This window comes from Quercus lobata, chromosome 10 (genome assembly GCF_001633185.2).
Source record: "Quercus lobata isolate SW786 chromosome 10, ValleyOak3.0 Primary Assembly, whole genome shotgun sequence".
Lineage (NCBI taxonomy): Eukaryota > Viridiplantae > Streptophyta > Magnoliopsida > Fagales > Fagaceae > Quercus > Quercus lobata.
Genome location: NC_044913.1, coordinates 48,864,754 through 48,886,971, shown reverse-complemented (window position 1 = coordinate 48,886,971; position 22,218 = coordinate 48,864,754). Strand labels below are relative to the sequence as shown.

The window sequence follows — 22,218 nt, the reverse complement described above, 5'->3', positions numbered from 1 at the left end:
TATCCATACGAAAGGGGGAGACCTTAAAGGCCTACTCGAATAGGTATTAGGAGATGTATAATGAGATAAAGGCAATTATGATGACGTTGTCATTAGTACCTTCAAGAGAGGCCTGCCGACCAAGCACGATTTAAGAAAATCCCTGTCGGGGAAAACGGTCACCAGCCTACGCCAGCTCATGGACCGAATCGACAAGTACAAGAGGGTCGAAGAGGACCAACAGATGGGTAAGGTTAAAGTGAAGGTTGTCCCTCAGGAGAGGAGGAACTTTAGGTCAAACCGATTTAGCAACAACAACCGATCGAGAAGAGACTACACGGAGCAACCTGGATTTACCAATGCGCAGGCAGTCCATGCTATGTTCCGAAATCCATTACATCAGATTTTGGATAAAATCAGGAATGAACCATTCTTCAAATGGCCAAATAGGATGGCAGGGGACCCTACGAAATGCAACCAGAACCTATACTATTAGTACTACCAAGAACCGGGGCACACCACCGAAGACTGTAGAAACCAGAAAAACCATTTGGACCAGCTAGTCTGAGAGGGAAAATTGAGTCACCTCCTGCATCATTCCAGTGGCCGACAAGAACAAACGAACGTTAAGGCACGACGGGACACCTTGAGACCACCTATAGGTACGATAAATGTCATTCTCGCCGCTCCCAGAAGGACCGATTCTCATCCTTCCAGAGTAATGTCGGTGGCCCGACTTCCCGCTGAGATTGACGACCGAGAGTCTAAGAAGGCTAAGAGGATGGCCTTACCCATGCTGGGATTCTCGGATGGGGATAAGGTCAGAACTATCCAACCCCATGATGATGCTCTAATCATCACACTCAGGATTGGGGGATATGATGTGAAGAGAGTGTTAGTCGATCAGGGCAGCACTGTGGAAGTAATGTACCCCGACCTATACAAGGGGCTGAATTTGAAACCCGAAGACTTGACGGCATACGACTCCCCTTTGGTAAGCTTTGAAGGGAAAACCGTTACTCCGAGAGGCCAGATTAGACTGCCCATACAAACAGGCTCGGACATAGTGGAGGTGGACTTCATAGTGGTGGATGCATACTCACCCTACACAGCCATTGTAGCTAGGCCTTGGCTTCATGCCCTAGGGGTTGTTTCCTCTACCCTGCACCAAAAGGTGAAGTATCCATCGAAGGGTCAGGTCAAAGAAGTTATAGGAGATCAAGCCATGGCTCGACAATGCATGGTGTCTGCCATCTCACGACGACCAAGTGCCGAGCCCTCAACCTCTACCAAGAACGGCTTATAGCAATTAACAACCCCAGCCATAACTGGTAGGGGATCAGCCGAGGAGGCAAATTGCGAGGATTTGGAAAAAGTTCCTGTGGACATTGATCCGAAAAGATTCTTTCAAGTCGGCTCGAAACTACCTCCCCAAGAGAAAGAAATGCTAATTGATTTTCTTAGGGAAAATGTGGACGTGTTTGCATGGGACACTTACAAGGCCCCAAGGTTCGATCCGGACTTCATATGCCACCACCTTAACATTAATCCATCTGTTACACCCAAGAAGCAACCCCCTCAGCATCCGTCGAAAGAGCATGTTGATGCGGTCAAGAAGGAGATGATGAAACTTAAGAAAGCAGGGGCTATCAAAGAAGTTTTCTACCCTAAGTGGCTGGCCAATACTATCGTGGTGAAGAAGAAGAGCGGAAAATAGCGAGTTTATGTAGACTTCACGGACCTGAATAAGGCCTGCCCAAAAGACTCCTTCCCTATCCTTTGGATAGATTGGTTGGTAGACACAACAGTGGGACATCCTCGAATGAGCTTTTTAGATACCTTTCAGGGATACCATCAAATACCCCTGGCTGTAAACGACCAAGAAAAGACAGTTTTTGTCACACCCATCGGAAACTATCACTATAAAGTGATGCCCTTTGGTTTGAAGAACGCTAGTTCCACCTACCAGAGGATGATGACAACGATGTTTGAGCTACAAATGGGTAAGAATGTTGAAGTCTACATAGTTGACATGGTAGTAAAGAGTAAATTGGTGTCCGAACACGTGAGACATCTCAGTGACATCTTTGAAATCCTAAGGAGACACAGGTTGCGCCTCAACGTCTAAGTGTTCATTCGGGGTGGGATCAATAAAGTTCTTGGGCTATATGGTGACCCACATAGGCATTGAAGTCAAGCCTGACCAAATTAGAGCTATCCACAGCATGCAACCTCCTCGGAATCCTAAGGAGGTCCAAAAGCTTACCGGCATGATTGCCGCTTTGAATCATTTTATTTCTCGTTCGGCTGGTAGGTGTAGACCTTTCTTTCTCTTGTTAAACAAGTGGAAAGAGTTCAAATGAACCGAAGAATGCACCTTGGCCTTCCAACAGCTCAAAGAGTATCTGTCTCGGCCACCAATCATGTCTAGCCCCAAAACCGATAAAGTTTTGTTCGCTTACATTGCCGTGGCCCTTCATGCAGTAAGCTTAGTGTTGATACAACAGTGGACAACGGCGTACAACGGCCTATCTATTACATGAGCAAGTCATTGCACAAGGCTGAGATTCGCTACCTTCCCCTAGAAAAGGCCATCCTGGTGGTTGTTCAAGCCACACGAAAGCTCCCCCATTATTTCCAGGTACACACAGTCATTGTTCTAACCCAACTCCTGCTCAGGTCTATACTCCGAAGCGCTGATTACACAGGGAGAATTGCTAAATGGGGCACCATTTTGTGCGCCTTTGACATTAAGTACATGCCTCGCACTGCCGTAAAAGGCCAAATCCTCACGGATCTGGTGGCTGAATTTGCTGAACCCTCACTAGAAGAAGAAGGTGGAATGCGAAGCATGGATGAAAAATCAATTGGTGAAATTTCTCTGCAAGGGCCCACTTGTTGGAAAGTATACGTCGATGGCGCAACAAATCAAAGGAACTCTAGGGTGGGACTAGTCCTGATTTCCTTTGAGGGGATTACTATTGAAAAATCGCTGAGACTAGGCTTCTCGGCCACGAATAACGAGGCAGAATATGAAGCCCTGCTAGAAGGAATGTCCATGGTCGAGAAATTAGGCGGGAAATCCGTAAACATATTCTCGGACTCAAGACTTATTGTGGGTCAAGTAAATGGGGAATTAGAAGCAAGGGATGAAAGAATGCAAGAGTACATAGACCAAGCTAAATGCCTGCAGTCACGTTTTGATTCTTTTAGCCTATTGCATATATCCAGAAGTGGAAACACCCATGCCGATTCTCTGGCCATGCTGGCCACCTCCTCGGCTCAATGTTTACCTCGGGTTATACTTCTGGAAGATTTACACAGGCCCTCGGTGGTGAAGATGGAAGTGATCCATGTCCACAGCGTCAGAATGGGGCCTAGCTGGATGGACCCTTTAATACTATTTCTAAAAGAGGATGCCTTACCCGAAGAAAAGAGCGAAGCCGACAAGATTAGAAGAAAGGCTTCTCAATTCTGGCTATCCGAGGACTTGAAACTGTATAAACGCTCATTTTCAGGACCGTACTTGCTCTGCGTGCACCCTGACGCCACGAAACTTATCCTGGAGGAGTTGCATGAAGGAATTAACAGAAGCCATACAGGGGGTAGGTCCTTATCCCATAGAGCCATAACCCAAGGTTACTGGTGGCCAAACATGCAAAAAGAGGCATACGAATATGTGAAGAAGTGCAACCAATGCCAGAGGTTTGCCCCAAATATACATCAACCGGGGGGGATCCTCAATCCACTATCCAGCCCTTGGCCGTTTGCTCAGTGGGGCTTGGATATCATAGGGCCATTTCCTAAAGCAGTAGGGAACAAGAGAAATCTGCTCGTCGGCACTGATTACTTCACTAAATAGGTCGAAACGGAACCACTAGCGAATATCAAAGACGTGGATGCCAAGAATTTTGTCTAGAGAAACATTGTCACCAGGTTCGAAGTCCCTCATACCCTAATCTCGGACAACGGTCTTCAATTCGATAGTAAGGCTTTCAAAAGGTACTGCAGCGAGTTGGGAATTGCGAATAGATACTCCATACTGGCTTACCCCCAGGGGAATGGGTAGGTCGAAACCGTTAACAAGGTCATAGTAAACGGGCTAAAGAAGAGGTTAGACGACGTGAAGGGAAGATGGGTGGAAGAGCTGCCACATGTCCTGTGGACGTATCGAACCACACCCCACAGATTAACGGGGGAGACCCCCTTTTCGATGACCTATGGGGCCGAGGCTGTCATTCCGCTAGAAACAAACTTTCCAACACTGAAAACCAGCTCATTCTGTCCCAATGACAATAATGAGCTGTTGGAAAAGAGTTTAGACCTTATCGAGGAAAGAAGGGAAAGGGCAGTGGTCCAACTCGCCTACTACCAACACAAGCTTAAGCAAGGTTATGACGCCAAGGTAAAGCTAAGTCCATTAGCACCTGGGGACCTGGTATTAAGAAAAGTTCTGGGCACTACAAAAAATCCCGCATGGGGAAAACTCCAACCAAATTGGGAAAGGCCATATCGTATCACTTCAGTGGCCAGCATAGAGGCATACTTTTTAGAAGATTTGGATGAGCATGTAGTACCACGCCCCTGGAATGTAAACAACCTGAAAATGTACTATTATTAATGAAAGTTCCCACTCTTGATATACCCTTCTATTACGAAAAGCCTTTATGTTATTTGTCTCTCGTTTTTCTATCCAAGTATTAAACAGAACCCAAGTCCTACGTGACTCCTCGAACCACAGGCTTGGGGGAAATTAATCACTTCACATTTTTATCCAAGTATTAAACAGAATCTAAGTCCCGCATGGCTCCTCGGACCATAGACTTAGGGGAAATTAATCATTTCGCATTTTTATCCAAGTATTAAACAGAACCTAAGTCCCGCGTGGCTCCTCGAACCACAGGCTTGGGGAAAATTAATCACTTTGCATTTTTATCCAAGTATTAAATAGAACTCAAGTCCCGCGTGGCTCCTCGGACCACAGGGTTAGGGGAAATTAATCGCTCCATATCTTTATACAAGTATTAAGTAGAACCTAGGCCCCGTGTGGCCCCTCAAACCATAAGTCCAGGGGAAATTAATTACTTAGAAAGAGCACAAAGCACTGGGGAAGAATCTTTTTCCTTTGCTCATACTTAGCTATAATGAATTACCATTAGAAATCTAGCAACATAGTTCGAATTCATTCATGACGACAATAAAGTTAAAGCAGTAAAAATAAAGTCCAAAGAAGAAGAAATTATATCATTCATTAAACTCCAAAAGAAGTTATCTTATAGACATTGGCAAAAGCCAAGGAAATGAAAGGCAGAACAAAACAATTACAAAAGAAAACCCTACACTAAAGTTCTAGGCTTTATCTTTGGTTGGGCTTTTTGCAGGGTCATCAGTCTCGGGATGATCATCTCCGACTTTGGATTTAGATTCGGCATCCTTGGCCCGTGAGACAACATCTCTGATTGTGAGGGCATCCTCAAATGACTTGTCCTTGGCTGGTGGCTGTGCCTCCTCATCCACCCATTTCCCCTCAGGAACGATGGGATCAGGAATGGCGGTCGGGGCGGAAAGGAGCTTCTCAAGAGGATCCGAATTAGGAATCTCTCGAATATCCTCAGGGAAGAAGATATTCTCGATCCTCCTAAGCTTGGAGTCTGCAGGAACTCCCGCCCGGTCTATTGCTACTCCCCAGGACTCGATGCAGTAGTCCCTGCAAACCACAACCACCTCCTCGGTCAGGCTGGCCTCAGTATCCTTCACCCCACGCTCGTAAAAGGCTGCCACCGTAGCCTCAGTTGCCTCCTTGGCCACCCGAGCCGCCTCCTTGGCCACCCGAGCCGCCTCCTTCGCTTGTTGTAGTTGCGCCTTGAGATCCAGGACCGTTTACTTCTTGGTGGCCAGGTTTATTTCTGTTAAGTGAAGCTACTGGCGCATGTCCTCGGCCTGCCTCGTTGTGGTCTTAAGGCCCGCCTCAGCGCTATCCCAAGCCTTAATAGCCTCTTTAACCTTCTCACTTAGGCTCTCTTTTTCCACCCTAAGGACACCAACAGCTTTCTTAGTGGCGAGGCGGGACTGAACCTCAGCATTCAACTCATCTCGGGAATTCTTCACCCACTCCTCGGCCACGAAGATTTGCTGGGTGACTTGCATAGAAGTAATGGAAGAATCATCAAAACATAGACGACAAATAGATGAGCATAGAATAAGGAACTTGAACAATGGAGAATCTTCATTTTACCATAGCGAAATCCCTCTTCAATGACATGAAGAGGTTCGGTTACCTCGTAGTCCGAAGCTTGTCCATGTCATGAGGCAAGAGGAGGGGCTGGTACAGGGGCTCAGTGAGATATGACGCTTGCCCCCGCTGGGACTCCCAAAGGGTCGCGTCCCAAGGGATGGGAGCGCCATCCAATTCTAGCCAGGGAGACCAGGTGCGTTGCCCCCTCCTATGTGCAACCTCATCTCGGCTGTCTATGGACTTTGTCCTCTTGTCTTTAGGCTATTTGCCTTTTTTCTGCTGTTTGGCCTTCTGAGGGCCGACCTCGCCCTCCTCCAGTTCTTCAACCGGCCTTTTCCACCTCAAATTTGGAATGGGTTGTAGTGCGGGGTCAGTGGAAGGAGGAGGTAAAGGAGGAAGGCTGGCAGGAACTTGCTTTTTAAGGGCATCCTTAGAGGATTGTCCTTTGTTCCTATTGGACATGAGGCCCCTCAGACCAGATCTTGGCTTTAGGTCCATGCCTTCCTCTTCAACTTCTTGGCTTGTGTCGATCCGAGCAACTATTAGTTCCAGAGAGTGAGCCGCCGAGAAGCGATCAAGATCCGAACCGGAATCTGAAAGCTCTACGAGCCTTGTTGATACCTCACCCTCTTCGTTGAAGTGGAAATGATCGATTTCGGCTTCGAGGGACGAGTGCGTGGAATCAATTCCCTCCCCTAGAATGGCTACCTCCTGGGGAATGCGATGAATGAGCGGCTAGACTGGTGGTAAGTCTCTCCGAGCTAAGAAGCCCGGTTTAGAAACGTCAATACGGGCTAATCGGGGACTTCTGGCCCTTATCGCCTGGCCCACGTCCACGAAGGCACGAGATAGAGGCTCGTAGTCCAAAATGAGGTGAGCGACCCACAACTGCCCGTTCTCACTCACAAAGATCTCCGACCTTAAGAGGTAGTTGAGAACTTGGATGTTGACTAGGCTGATCCTCGAGGTAGTGTGTACTTTGTCTGCAAAACATCCAAAGGAAGGGTTACGTCAGTCCGAGAAAACAAGCAACCAAAACCAAGACCAAAACAAGTAAAGGGAAAGCTCAAAAGACTAAGATCCCTGCTGAGGGACCTGATCCTAGAGTGTCCCACCTGGTGTTCCTGCCCTAATTGGGCAGTGAAGACCGTCATGCCATGCTCTAGAAACGATCAGATAATCGTCCTTCAAGCCTTTGTTGGACTTGGGAAGGCAAGATATCAGTCTCACCTCGTCGGACCTGAATTTCAGGTAATACAACTCGAAAAGGCAGTGGCACTCGTACAAGTGAACAACATCGTGCCATGAGAGGCCGAGGTTCATCTGTTCATTCAGAGCATTTACGCACCCTAGAATCCGGAACATATTAGTGGCGCACTGGTGGGGGGCCAACCTATGGCCGCGCAAGTAATCCCTAGTTATCCTACCCATAGGAATCGTCATCCCTCCTTTTATAAAAGTGATCATAGAAATGACGACCTGCCCCGTTTCTCTCTTGGTTAGGATTTGGTCTGAGGAGCAATACTTTAGACCCACTCCTTGTGGGATATGGTACTTGGTCCTAAAACCTTCCATATCGGCCGGAGAATCTACTAGGCTCTTAAACTTACCCATCCAGTTAACCCTAAAGGGCACGAAGAAAGGTTTATAAACGAAAGAAGGTCGAGGAGAACAACAAAAAAGGGGAGCAAAGGAATATGGGGAAATGAAAACTTACAGGAAGTACGAGTTCTAAATCTCTTAAACTTTCAAAAGATCTATCGGGAATCCTTACAAGAACAGCTATGGAACTCAGGGACTTAGAGTATTTCGCAAGAGAAAATGTTGAAGTACTCTAGAACGCTTGAATGTCTTTTCTAAAAAAGGGAAAGTAATCTCCCTCAGGAGCCTTATATAGCGAGGAAAAATGAACGGGATTACTCCCGCCTAAAGTTTAGAGGAATATCTACCGTTGATTAAGCGCCCCACCATTGAATACTAGGGTACATAGAGCCGCCTGGTGTAATTAATGGCACCTTGTGGACTACGAAACATCAATAGCAGTAATGAGGCGCGTGAGACAGTGCTCCCACACATGTGAATTGAGGAATTGTGGTGACTTATTCATTAAATATAAAAATTCCACCATTTTCTTCTCGGATAAAAGGGAAAAACCTGAATTTTGAAGCGCTATTGTAAAGGCAAAGGCCCCAAATCATGGAATGGGCCTTCGGCCCCATCCGGGATGATTAGCAATGTCTGAGGAAAGGAAATGGATGCCAAAAGGATTTCCAACCCAGGTCTCGTGGATAGGGGTGTGTTTGAAGGACGGTCCGAGGAGGAATGCCTCCTCGAACGTGATGAGTATGGCTCAAACATGCACTCTGTCTGCTAGAAGGACCCACCCCAACAGACATTAGCAGTAGGGATGCGTCCCACAGACCCGTAAGAAAGAAGGAAACGTAAGATATCCAAGAAGAGGCTGCTGCTACAACATTAAATGCGTTGCAGCTACTTTTTTTGCCGCATTAATATGGAGAGGACCTATGAATAGTGCTGTCTTGGCTACCACAACTCACAGAAGGCTGAAAGGGGGTGTCCGATGGGACAAGCACTCAAGTAAGAGCCTAGATGATCAACAAGTGTAAGACCATGATAGCTTCAAGAAGACTATATAAGAAGGGGAGTCCCCATGAGAAAGGGGACGGAGGAAAAAGAAGAGAGAATACTGTAGCAATACAAACGACCGTAATCTTCAAACAATGACTGACATATATTCATCTTATCTCCTCGGACTGAGGATCTATGGATACTAACGTGTTTTACTTGTGTTCAACTATTGTATAGCCCAATACTAACCGTTGTCCAATTCACTAAGACCTAGTTCTACAGCCCACTCTCTACAAATTCATTGTTTCTGGGCTCCTTGGACCAAGACCCCATACCCTTTGGGCTTGGGCCCCGAATTGTGATCCTACAAGTAGTATTACAAATATGTGTTGCCCCATACCATCTTCTAAAAATTCTAAATAGTAGCACCACCATACACATATTATCATGCCAACACAATTATAAAAAATATTTAGTTATAAAGATATCATGTAGTTCTATCCCAACTTAGTTGTAAGATACATAGTTCTATTTTATATCAAGGAGAGAGAAAACAGAGTAATTAACAAAAATATATATATTTTTTAAATATATATTAAATTAGGTGGGCTGGGTTGGGTTAAGAAGATTTGTGAATCTTTTGACCTGACCAGGCCCAACCCATAGCAAAAAAAAGTTTTGGCAATCTAACTCAATCCATCAACCCCTAAAAATCAACCAAATTCAAGGGGTTAGGGTAGTTTTGGTGAATCATAGGGTTAATTGGACACCCTTACTTAAAAGCCATTCAACATATAAGTTGGCATAAATTTAGTATGCATTTGACATCATCTTACTTAGCTTTTTACTAAAAGTATACTAAAATATACTTAAAGTTTGAAAAAGTGATAATTTTTTTTTTAAGTGAGGTTTTAAAAAACTATACATAAAATCTAAAAGCTATACAAAAAGCTAAAGCCAAACAAACATTAATATATATATATATATATATATATTATTTAATAATTTAAATAACTGATCAAATAAATAAACATAATCAGTATATAGTGTTAGGAAACAAAAAAAAAAAAAAAAAGTCACAATAATTTTAAAAAAATCTCAAATTGATATGCCAACTCACACTTTTTTTTTTATTTTGAAGAAAAGTATACCAACTCAAAATAGGCCAACGACAGTGGGTTCTAGTTAACTCAACCGTAAAGTTCTCATTCGTTAGCACAAGCAGCCATTCGTTAATGGACTTACCTATGTGGCCATCTAGTGACATGTTGGTAGCCGAGACACATTCCAGCCGCCTGACGTGTAATTTTTTTTTTTTTTTTTGTAAATTGCAAAATAAATCCCCAAAATTTGGGGTTATTTGAATTTTACACCTTGAAGTTCTCATTTGTTAGCAAAAGCTATCCTTCCATTAGTGGACTCATCTATGTGGCCGTTAGGTGACATGCTGGCAGCCAAAACATACTCCAGCCCCTGATGTGTAATTATTTTTTGCCAAGTCAACCTTCCCAAAACAATGTCGTTTCACCCCAAGCGAATTCCACTACTACAGAGCCATTAAACAACATCGTTTCACTAAGCAAAAAAAAAATCACAAAGTTGATGCCATTCCATTCAACAATGTCATTTGCCCAAAAAAAAAAAACCCAAACTTGTTTTGTTTTTTTGAACCCCCACAAACCCTTATCGTTCTTAGTTCTTGGTTTTAAGCTGTTTGTCTCTCCATTTGTAACAGCTCCAACTTGACAGTAATAGATCAGGTCCAAGGCGACTAGATCAATAGTGAGTGATTTTCTAACGACTGGAGTGTGTTTCAACTACTAACATGTCACTTGACGGGCACATAAACGACTCCATTAACGGAAGGGCTGCTTTTGTTAATGAAGAGAAATTTTAGAGTATAAAATATAAAAAACTAACTTTTAGAGTTGTAATTTATAATTTAATTATTTAATTGGATTGGACCAGGTTATCGGGTCCGGATCTCGTCCAATGAGGCCAATTTCTGTCACAGGCACAACTCACACCCACGTTTGACATTACTCTCTGAAACCAACCCGGATCCCCCATTTCGCTCCACTGCCGATCTCATCTCCAAAACAAAAATCAAAATCAAGGGAAGCGGAAAACCAAATCCAGTGGATTTCAATTTTCCTCCTCAACTAATTCCCAATGCAACGACATTAATACTATAGCTGCATCACAATTCAAACATTTTCCAATTTTCCCAAATCCAAAAAAAAAAAAAAAAAATGGAAGAATACCCAGAAGAGCTAAGAACTCCACCAGTGACACTAATATCCATAGTAGGTTGTCCGGAACTCCACACCACCATCTCCAAACACCTCCACTCCGAACAACCCCCAATCAACACCCTCGCTCTCCCCGACTTCACCAAAATCTCTCTCTTCTCCAAACCCGAACCCGACAACCCCTCCCCTTCTCCCCCGATCGGCATATTGAAGCGCGATTGGCTATCAAAGCACCGAACCAAAATCCCTTCCGTCCTCGCCGCTCTCTTCTCCCACTCTCAGCTCTCTTCCGACCCCGCCGCGTGGCTCCAAGTCTGCTCCCATATTGACCAAATCAAAACCGTGCTTCGTCCACGTAACATCAAATTGCTCGTCGTCGTCGTCCTCTCCGATTCGAACGGTACTTGCTGCGACTTTGTGTGTGGTTTTTTTTCGGTAATAATGTGAGTGATTTTGGTAAATTTTGGTTCGGTTTTGGTTTTTGCAGAGGATGTGAGTGAGGATCGGATGCTTGCGTTGCGAAAGCGTGCGGATTTGGATTCGAAATACGTCGTCGTTTTCAACCAGAATGAGTACTCACAGTCTCTTCAAAGGTTGGGATCTGTTCTTGCTGAATTGGCTAATGTGTATTATAGAGATGAAGGAAGAAGGATTAAATTGCGTATTGAGAAGAAAACCTTTAGTTCTCCGGGTCTTGAGTTGCACATTCGCTATTGCTTTAAAGTAAGTGAGTTTTTAGATTTGTATTAATAAGTATTCGATTCAAATTTTGAGAATATCTCCATCGGATTATGTATACGTGCCAAATTTCGTGTTAATTGAATGTTATTTACTATTTGATTCATGTAAAAAAATGTTGTGTATAACTTTAGAGTTAAAATTTTGAAAATTGAATATTTTATGATAAGATAGTTATTGATTTCCGATCATTTTGATTTTTTGGCAACAAGCATGGTGAATGTGAACGTCGGATTACATACTCTCTTTGTTCTTTGTTCTTAACATGCGTGCCAAATTTTGCATTAATTTGACGTTATTTTCTATCTAATCCATAAACTTATGATTCGTTTAAGTTAAAAATACTTGAAATTTAGACATTTTATGAGAAGATAGTTATTGATTTTTGATTGATTTTATATTTTGTTGCAAACATGATGAGTATAACAAGGCAATGTATCCAATGGTTGATTTATCAAAATACTGGAGCAGTTTACCATTGCAAAGAGTTGCACTAGGTGTTTCTTGAACTTAAAAACAACAATAACAAAGCTTTAGTACCAAAATTTTGGGGTTGACTATGGATCCCGACAAGATTAGTTAGGGTTAGCCACATGTATTCTTTTTCTTCATTTTATTCTATATGAAGTCATAGCCTTTGTTACTTAATTGACATGTCCTTTTTAACTACTTCTACTAATGTTAATATGTATATTTTTTTAATCTTCCTCTACCTATTTTTGTTCCCTTAACTTGAACTTGAACCTGAGTCATAATAATAATAATAATAATAATAATAATTTTTTCTCAACTTGTTTATGTATAATCTGAATGAATGTTATGAATTGCTAGGTTGCTGTATATGCAGAATTCCGAAGAGATTGGGGTGAAGCTTTGAGGTTTTATGATGAGGCCTATCATATACTCCGACAGGTGGTTAATTCAACTCATGTTCAATTTGTTTTCTGTATTATACTCTTTATGTAATTTTCCTGCCCAACTCCACACATAATGCCATACAAATTTAACCTGCCACTTACCTTATACCTGTCCATTTGGCATTGCAATTTCGTTTAGAAAAAAGAGAGATTTTAAATGAAAAAAAAAAAAAATTCGTTTGGCTTTTTATTTTTAAGAAGATTAAGTTTTTACTATGTAGCACTAGTCCCAAGTGGAGCAGTCAAGTTACCATGGAAAAGTATTTGGAAACTCAGGGTTCCTTCAAGAGTTGCCTTCTTTGTTTGGACTGCATCCTTGGGAAAAATTTTAACAGCGGATAATTTGAGAAAGAATATAATTTTGGTGAGTTGGTGTTGTAATTATAAGACATGGAAATGGGGCCTTACATGCTTTTGCATTGTTCGTTTGCTAGAGAATTATGGGATATTGTGTTGGCGCTATTTGGTGTCCATTGAGTGGTGCTTAAGATTTTGTAGATTTATTAGCTTGTGGGTATGGCAGAGTTGGAAGACATAGAAACAACACTCTATGAAAATCTATCCCTCATTGCTTGATGTGGTGTATATGGTTTGAAAGAAATGCTAGAATTTGTGAGGGGTGTGAACAGTCTATCTTAAAAGTAAAAATGCAATTTTTCCAAACACTTTTGGAGTGGATGATGGCAACAGGAGCATATCCTTTTGATAACCTATTAAAATTTGTGGATCTTTGTAATCTTAGAAATTAATTTGCTTTTCATCTCGTTTACCCCGGTATACATGATGGAATTTTTTTCACATCAACAAAATTTATTAGTTATAAAAAAATAAAAATAATGGAAAACTGGCGAAAAAGTGCCTTTTCAAATTGTAGCTCATAGGGGTGCATTTCTTAAAATTGCCAGAAAACTGTGTTTTTGCACTGAATTTTTCACAGATTTAGCAAGTTTTTAATTGTGTAAAAATCATGTTTCAAAATGCTTCATTTAAAATCTTTTTTTTTTTTTTTTCAAAATGCATGTATTCAAACAGCTGACCTAAAACAGACACAAATTTAACTAATACCAAATCTTGTGAACAGCCATCCAAAACTATCTCAATTCCATGAGGCTTATATGTTCTTAATTCCTGTTCATTTCTTAAAGAAACCTATCGCAAGCCATTTTAATTTTTCCCCTGAAACAAACTTTGCATATGGCTGATACAGATGATTGGGACATCAAAGAGGTTGCCAGCTATTCAACGCTTAGTGGAGATAAAAATTGTTGCCGAGCAATTGAACTTCAAAATATCCACTTTGTTATTGCATGCTGGAAAGGTTGCAGAAGCGATTACATGGTTTCGGCAGCACAATGCTTCGTATAGAAGGCTTGTTGGATCCCCAGAAGCTATATTTCTTCACTGGGAATGGTTGAGTCGACAGTTTTTGGTATTTGCGGAGCTGCTCGACAAAAGTTCAGCAGTCATCAAAAATATTTCATCTCTAGTTTTAGCTACTGCGGAAAAACCTTTGACTGAGTGGGAATCTCGTCCAGCTTATTACTATCAAGTGAGCTCTCTCTCTCTCTCTCTCTGATATATACATCCCCTTGCACATTGAGGTAAAAAATAAATTATATCTGTGACTATATTTTTCCTTATTTGTCTCTAGATCTTATGTTCCTCTTTGGCTATTAAGTACATTCAAACCTTCTTCCTTGCCCTCTTCGTGATAGAGTGACGGCTCCTTTTACAATATGGAAAGCCTTTTGGATGATTCACTAGTAGTTAAAATAGCTAAAATTGTTAAGTTTTGAATTTGGAGAGGCACAACTCCAAACTCTTCTGCTCATACCATACCAGGTGACAAAGGAATTAAGAGAGGTTGGAATGTTATTTTCTCTTTAAATGTAATGGGATTGGTGTATTCCCATCTTTTACCTCCAAAATTTACCAATCACTCACACCAATCATACCACAAGTTTTTAATGAAAAGGACGAGAGCAACATTGAGGAAAAGCAATCATTGGAATTACATTATTTTAGATAGATAACAATGTAGTCATTCTTGTATCACCCTTTCTTAAGGCATACTCTTCTTTGAGTCAATATTAAATACATTATAGCATTTGAATGAATCAAATGATTGTTGAAACTACTTTTTTATTTATTTATTTTTTTATTATGTCTATGGCACCTGTTATGAAGGGACTCAGACCTTCATTTTGGTGCCTCTATTAAAGACTCCAATTGCTGACTTATTAACAGTAAAAACCACGATGCACCCTTTTATTTTTATTATTAACATTTTATTTTCTAAAATTTATTTCCAATGAGCTTAGATACCTTAGTTGAATGTAGTGATGCATCCTGACTGAACCTCAATGTTTCATCTTGAAACAGTTAGCTGCTCAATACTTAGAGGAGAAGAGATCTTCTTTCGAAATGGCACTATCAATGTCAGAAACTGCTAATGAGATTGATAACAGTGCTGAATCTGTGGTACCTTCAACTTATGTGGGTCAGTTTGCTCGATTACTTGAGCAAGGTGACACATTTGTTATGCAGCCGTATGTGTTTTGACAAATTACTACCAAGATGTTTACTAAGATAATACATTATGCTTTCTTACTCAAGCTTGATAAGTTTTCATCTTGTTTTCAGTCTCACTGATGAAGAGTATATCCGTTTTGCTGTTGCGGAAGGAAAAAGGTTTCAAGATTCCTTTGAAATAATTGCTCTGCTAAAGAAATCATACGAATCATACAGTAGCCTCAAAGTGCAGAGGATGGCGTCTCTTTGTGGATTTCACATGGCCAGAGAACATTATGCTGTTGGTGAATTCAATAATGCCAAACCTCTTTTTGAGGGTATCGCAAATCTGTACAGACAAGAGGGGTGGGTCACTTTGCTGTGGGAGGTCTTGGGTTACCTGCAAGAGTGTGCAAGGAAACATGGTGCAGTGAAAGATTTTATAGAGTACTCCCTTGAAATGGCTGCACTGCCAGCATCATCTGGTACAGACACCCAGTCTTTTAGATTCAAAGACTGTGGTCCAGCTGGTCCTGCAAGTCTAGCACAGAGAGAAGTAATTCACAAGGAGGTCCTTGTGCTTGTCAGTGGAGAATCAGGGCTGGCATCAGTTGAGAACAGTACTAATCTAAAAATAACTGGAGATAACCCACTACACCTTGAGATTGATCTTGTCAGTCCCCTTAGATCAGTACTTCTTGCTTCAGTTGCTTTTCATGAACAGATAATCAAACCCAATTCATCCACCTTGATTACCCTATCACTTCTATCACAATTACCCCTTACTGTTGAAATTGATCAATTAGAAGTGCAATTCAATCAATCTGATTGTAACTTTATCATAATGAATGCCCAAAGATCTCCTTTAGCTTCTATGGTTGATGACAAACAAGGCCGCCGAGTAGAGACTTCTCCTTCTCTTACACTTTCTACTAACAGATGGCTACGTTTGACATATGACATCAAATCTGGTAAATCAGTTATTTATTCTGCTTTCTTTTATGTTTTGGTTGTATACAATGTTCAATCTATGAGGGAAAAAAAAATGTTTCTAATACACACTGAGCATGGTCGTCCTACCAACAATCAATAATTATTTACAGGGAGGGCTTTTGAATTAGCAAATAACATGATTATGACCCATCCTATACATTTATTATATCTGATACAGCCAAATCTTTGTTTTTCTTCTCCTATAAATGCTCTCACCCTCTACTGAAACTTTTTCTTAGAATCAATTATATTATTTTTCTCTTCATTATGTCCCATTTCCTGTTGTGTTAACTGTAAGAAAATTTTATGACTCACAGATCAAAGTGGAAAGCTTGAATGCACATCCGTTATTGCAAAAATGGGACCCCATTTCACGATCTGTTGCAGAGCCGAAAGTCCAGCATCAATGGATGATTTGCCGATTTGGAAGTTTGAAGACCGTGTAGAGTCTTCGCCAACGAAGGATCCTGCACTAGCGTTCACCGGTCAGAAGGCTGCCCAGGTCGAAGAACCAGACCCACAAGTGGATCTTAATTTAGGTGCTTCTGGCCCTGCATTTATTGGAGAGAGCTTCATAGTACCTGTTACTGTGATATCCACAGGCCATGCAGTCTACGCTGGCGAGTTGAAGATTAATCTGGTAGATGTAAGAGGAGGTGGCTTGTTTAGTCCGAGGGAAACAGAATCATTGTCTATGGACAGTCATCATGTTGAGCTTCTTGGCATTTCTGGACCAGAAGGGGAGGATGAAACTCAACTGGGCACAGATGAAATCAAAAAAATTCAGAAATCTTTTGGATTGGTATCTGTTCCATTTCTGAAATGTGGTGAATCATGGTCCTGCAAATTAGAAATCAAGTGGCATCGACCAAAACCAGTAATGCTTTATGTCTCATTGGGCTATTCTCCACATAGCAATGAATCAACTGCACAAAAAGTTAATGTCCACAAGAGCTTGCAGATTGAAGGAAAGACTGCTGTTGAATTTAGCCATCAAATCATGTTGCCATTTCGGAGGGACCCTTTGCTGCTCTCAAGGATCAACTTAGTCCCTGATCCTGATCAGCCGGCATCACTGCCTCTTAGTGAAAAAAGTGTACTCATTGTTAGCGTGAAGAACTCTGCTGAGGTGCCATTGCGCCTTCTATCCATGTCTCTTGAAGTAGATAATGAAGGCATTGAAGGGTCATGTTCCATGCAACATGAACATGAAACCCTTCTAGATCCTGCCCTTCTTGTGCCTGGAGAAAAGTTCAAAAAGGTTTTCACTGTCATTTCTGAGGCTAATTCTTCAAAACTCAGGTTAGGGACTGTGTGTGTAAGATGGAGGAGGGATTCTGTGAATGAAGAGAAATCTGGTTCTACAATTGTTTCAGTTTTGACTACACAAACACTTCCTGATGTAAATGTGGAGTTACCACCTTTGGTTGTGAGTTTGGACTGTCCTCCATATGCCATCCTTGGTGACCCCTTTACATTCCTTGTCAAAATTCAGAACCAAACACAATTGCTTCAAGAGGTCAAATTCTCATTGGCAGATGCACAAAGTTTTGTGTTATCTGGGTCTCACAATGACACGGTTTTTGTTCTCCCAAAATCCGAGTATATTCTCAATTACAAGCTTGTACCACTTGCCTCAGGTATCCAACAGTTGCCTAGATTTACTTTGACCTCAGAAAGATACTCAGCTGGGTTTCAACCCTCAGTTACTGCATCTACTATATATGTGTTCCCCTCCAAGCCCCATTTCAAGGTGGCTGATGTGGAAGACAAGAGGAAGGAATCCATTGTGGCTGAATGAATCCCTGCCCTCTTACATTTGAAGAAACCAGTGATTACTGTGCTGAAGAGATGTGATGACAGGATTTTCAAAGGCATGTTGGTAGACCTTAGTCCTGACTTATTTGATGATTAGACCCCACTTAACCAGTGCTTCACGGAAAATCTCTACAAAATGCTTGTGCTTCACAGAAAATCTCTTCAAAATGCTTTAGTTCAAGACCTTTAGTCAATATTCACTGATGTATTTTTGGATATCATATTTTCCACAATTAGTCAAGTAATATTCATTTGAGGAACTAACATAAAAAATTTGATTGTCTTAGGGAGATCTTGGAATTTTCGGTGGGAAGGCTCTTATCTTCAAAAGAATTTCTCTGATATTAGAAAAAAAAAATTTCAAGTATTGATTAAAATGTTGCATATGTACTTGGAACTCTAGGGTGTGAGAAAAAAAAAATAATAGATATAAATATCGAGAAATGTTTGTCTACAGAAATTTTAAGTAAATGAAAGTATTTATCTTTATGAAAGTAAATAGTAGGTTATGCAATAAGACTGTTGGTAGTACTGTCTCAGTGGTTAAGCAGTGGTGGCAACACAGAAACAGTGGCAAGATAGTGATGCCCTAGTGGTGAGGTAGCAGGGAAAACAATGGATGCTTTGTCTAAGGTTTTGTGGAGATGCATTGTCTCTAGCAATCGTAGCAGTAATCGAATAAGCATATATGTTAAGTTATGGTAAATTGGAAGTCTGGAAACATTTTAGGGGTTCGTTCTTTTTGTAGAAGTGGAGGTCTAGGGCTAGAGGCAATACCACAGACTGAACCTGTTTTTGGTGCTAGCTATGATTATCATACAAGTAATCCTAAATTACCTTTACTGTTTCTTGTGGAGACTTGAACCCTGGCTTGAGAAGGTAGCATAGGAGGATTTGGATCCGGTGCAATAGCCACCATGACCTAGCCCTAGCTATTGGCACTTGCAATGCATTTGGATGGGGGCAGCTGCCAACAGGGCATTGGCTCTTTCAATGCATCTGGATGGGGGCAGAGGAGAAAGGAGGTGAGGGGAAGGGGAAGGGGATTATAGTCTTCCTTTTTAGTTTTTACCAATAGCCGATCTCATTTCTCCAATTGCCTCTCACATTTTAACATGTGAGCAGTAACCTAGCAAAAGTCCATGACACCATAGTCTCCAGCCACCAGCCCACGACATTGCCACCAGAGCCATACCCCAAAAGTCTTGATTCCAAGTCAGATATCTTATCTATTGTTTTTCTTTCTCTTGAAATTATCCTGATTGGTTTCTGAGAAACTGTATTAAACTGGAAATTGCTTGTAATATGTTGCTTAATATGTTTATATATGGATTTGCATTGTTTTTGGATGTGAAACTTTCTGTTTTAGAGGTTTTTTTTTTTTTTTGGGTTTATATCGATAAGGTTGCAGGGGGAGAGTCAGTTCGGTGAGCTTTGACTTCTGAAAACCAAGGCATTTTGGGTTCTGATCCTCTGCTTTGCACCCCACGGTAAGTTCTTCACCAACAATTCTCTTTCATATCTCTCTGAATTTCCTCATACTTTCTGAACTTTGATTCATGGATTTGAATCAGAACATGTTCTCATGGCTTTACTGGGAGTACCTCTGAGAATGTGAGCTCTTTTTGTTTTGGTCCATTTATTAACCTATGTTTGGTTGAGAAATCTGAGGAAAAGAAAATTAAAGTTTTGAGTTTTTTTTTTTTTTTTTTTGGGTTTAGAAATGAAAAAGGGTGTTCCATATTCAAGATGAAAAATTCTGCTAAGTTTAAACTAAATTGTTGTTTTAGGCTCAGTTGAGTGGTGTAGGCTGTAGATTCTTGAATTTTGAAAAGTTTAAACCTGTGTAGTAGAGCCCTGCAGTAAGCAAAGTATTTGTAGATGCCATACTGATGCCTCTTTTGCAAGTGATAAACAATTTTTATCTTTACTTGTCTTTTATTGCTTATGATAGCAGTTGATAAAACTTTCAATATGCTTCTTGATGTTCCCATCTCTATATACAGAAAATAGTTTATGTAAATGTTTTATATTTTTGGGCAAAGGGAAGCTGTTTTAACTTAGCTTTTTCCCTTGTATCTTACGATTTATGCATACTGATAGTTGGCTCCTAGGGAATGAATTGATCAATTATATCACTTATAATTCGTCTTATGTATTGTGTTTCTTCCTCTCCCAGGAGCACCATAACCCCGTGAGAAGTTTGAAGAGCTCTGTGAAGATCTGTGGGAGAAATCTGTTATATCTGTGAAAGAAGTGCCCAAGTATTCTTATTTGTAAGTTGGATGAGATATGTGAATGGAGTTGATAATATAAATTTTCAGTCTCTTTTTCCACTCTATTGGCCTATGGTGACATGATAATATAAAATCTTTGAGCTTTTGTTTTTACAGTGATTATAAATGGTAAGTGAATTAGATATAACTGTAACATGAATGGGGCTAACTCGCCTTTCCCTTTCTCCTTTGCAAATGCAAACCATTCTTAAGTTACATACTTGCAAGGCATTGATCATTATTTAAGTCATCTGCTTTCTATTATTCTATGAGAAATATACTTGTTATATTCTTATTTAGATAAGCAGAGTTTTCAAAGGAACACTGCTTATTGAAAATTGTTCTTTTATTGGCTTTACTCTTAACAGATTGTCTCTTCGAAATTTAGAGGCATTATTTTACAAAATCAAAGCATGACCAAGTTGGCTCAACATGTTAATAGCTTGAACACGTTTGAGTAAAGAGCCCAATGAACTAGAAAGTAAAACAAACTAATCGTATGCTTTTACCCCCCATTCTTTCTTTCTGTTTAAGCTGAATCTTTCAGTAAGGGGTATTTATATTCATAATACTCTTTAATAATGGATTTATTAGGTTTCTGTGGAAAGGTTGACTTCATAATTTCTTGGGGGATGGGTTTCAGTCCCCAATTTAATGCCCTGGTGAGCTGTTCTTAATCTTCTATGCTTTTGAGGATGTGTCAGGAACTGGAGGATGTCAACATTTAGTTCTTTTTTAAGTCTGCTCTTTTTATGGCCAGGAAATTAAATTTTGTAATAATATGACTGGTTTGGACTGTCATGGTTTGTAGTTGGCTATAGTACAGCTATTTTTCATTTCACATGAACTTCTAGGCTATCCAATTGAGCACTGCAGATTGCAAGATATATTTGGGTCCTATCAGATTTTCATCTTGATTATTGCAAGGCTGTTCACTGCAGGGGTTTAAAGTAGTACATATCTCTCTGACCAGATAGGATCCAAGGGACATGATGGGGGAAGTGAGGATGTTATTGTTAGGAGATCCCTTCTCCTTCCTTGGTTCACTCTCTCTCTCTACTCTCCAGAGTACAAATATTTAACTATCTAATAAGACCAATTTTGATTTTTTCACGGGTCATACCCGTTAGGGTGCAGCCCAGTGGTTGAAGGTTTGAGATGAGCTGTAGACCCATGTATCTTGAGTTCAATTCCCCCAAGTTCTTCTGGATTATTTGATACACATTTTTGATGAGTGGAGTCATGTATTCGTGGTTTATTCCTTAGGGATGGGTCCAAAGGACCTTGCCTTGTTGAGGTTGGACATCATAAAAACAAAAAAGTTCACGTCATGCTGAGCAGCTTAATGTCATTGATTTACAGATTACAGGGCATCTTGTTAACATTTTCTTTTGGCTTGTGAGAATGATGTGTTGGAATGTTTTTCAGTTAAACAATGTGTTCACCGTCTGCATTTTTGACAAATCCCCAGGTCAGATTGGTTGATGAACATTTTTTGATAGGTTGGTTGATGAACATATTTGTTGAAAGGCTTAAATCCCCACATAAACAGAAGAAAGATGTTCCACCACTTTTTCTTAATTAGAGAACATTTTTGTACATAGGACATTGCTCACAGCCATATATCCGTCCTTGAATTTACAAAAACCAGATCAGAGCAGAGCTAGGCAGACAAGGGTTGTCATTAAAACAAAGTGTTAATTTCTTGTTAATTCATGGATTTCTAGTAGAATAGTAGAATAACAAAATTTAGCAACAAAATTAATTGCAGGTTAAAATTACAACCTTACTCAATAAAATAAACATTAATACATATTTTGAAAATTTAACTATTGAATTGCATGCTCTTAACGTTCTTACTACACATGTTAAAATTTATGTTAATTAGATATTATTTATTATATGATCTA

At 40.6% G+C, this 22,218-nt stretch overlaps 3 protein-coding genes across 7 annotated transcripts; all 3 read left to right on the top strand.

Annotated features, from left to right (window-relative positions):
- The first annotated feature begins 700 nt into the window (after positions 1-700).
- Positions 701-1,696, top strand: LOC115964889. The gene is made up of 2 exons (XM_031084120.1): positions 701-1,224; positions 1,315-1,696. Exons 1-2 carry the CDS (start codon positions 701-703, stop codon positions 1,694-1,696), a joined length of 906 nt encoding a protein of 301 aa, XP_030939980.1.
- Positions 1,697-2,518: 822 nt separating this feature from the next.
- On the top strand, positions 2,519-3,841 carry LOC115964888. Its single transcript, XM_031084119.1, has one exon. It carries the CDS (start codon positions 2,519-2,521, stop codon positions 3,839-3,841), a length of 1,323 nt encoding a protein of 440 aa, XP_030939979.1.
- A 6,964-nt stretch (positions 3,842-10,805) lies between these two features.
- Positions 10,806-21,692, top strand: LOC115963249 (trafficking protein particle complex subunit 11). Of its 5 annotated transcripts, none has more exons than XR_004085766.1 (11): positions 10,806-11,455; positions 11,543-11,778; positions 12,625-12,705; positions 13,918-14,259; positions 15,093-15,259; positions 15,354-16,192; positions 16,532-18,088; positions 19,444-19,522; positions 20,212-20,308; positions 20,677-20,789; positions 20,903-21,692. XR_004085766.1 is itself a non-coding variant. In XM_031082192.1 (7 exons), exons 1-7 carry the CDS (start codon positions 11,056-11,058, stop codon positions 18,013-18,015), a joined length of 3,549 nt encoding a protein of 1,182 aa, XP_030938052.1. In that variant the 5' UTR covers positions 10,806-11,055; the 3' UTR covers positions 18,016-18,288. The 5 variants fall into 5 exon arrangements, 1 of the variants encoding a protein (XP_030938052.1); XR_004085765.1 differs by having other exon boundaries at positions 20,677-20,805; XR_004085767.1 differs by lacking the exon at positions 20,677-20,789 and having other exon boundaries at positions 21,250-21,692.
- Positions 21,693-22,218: the final 526 nt, after the last annotated feature.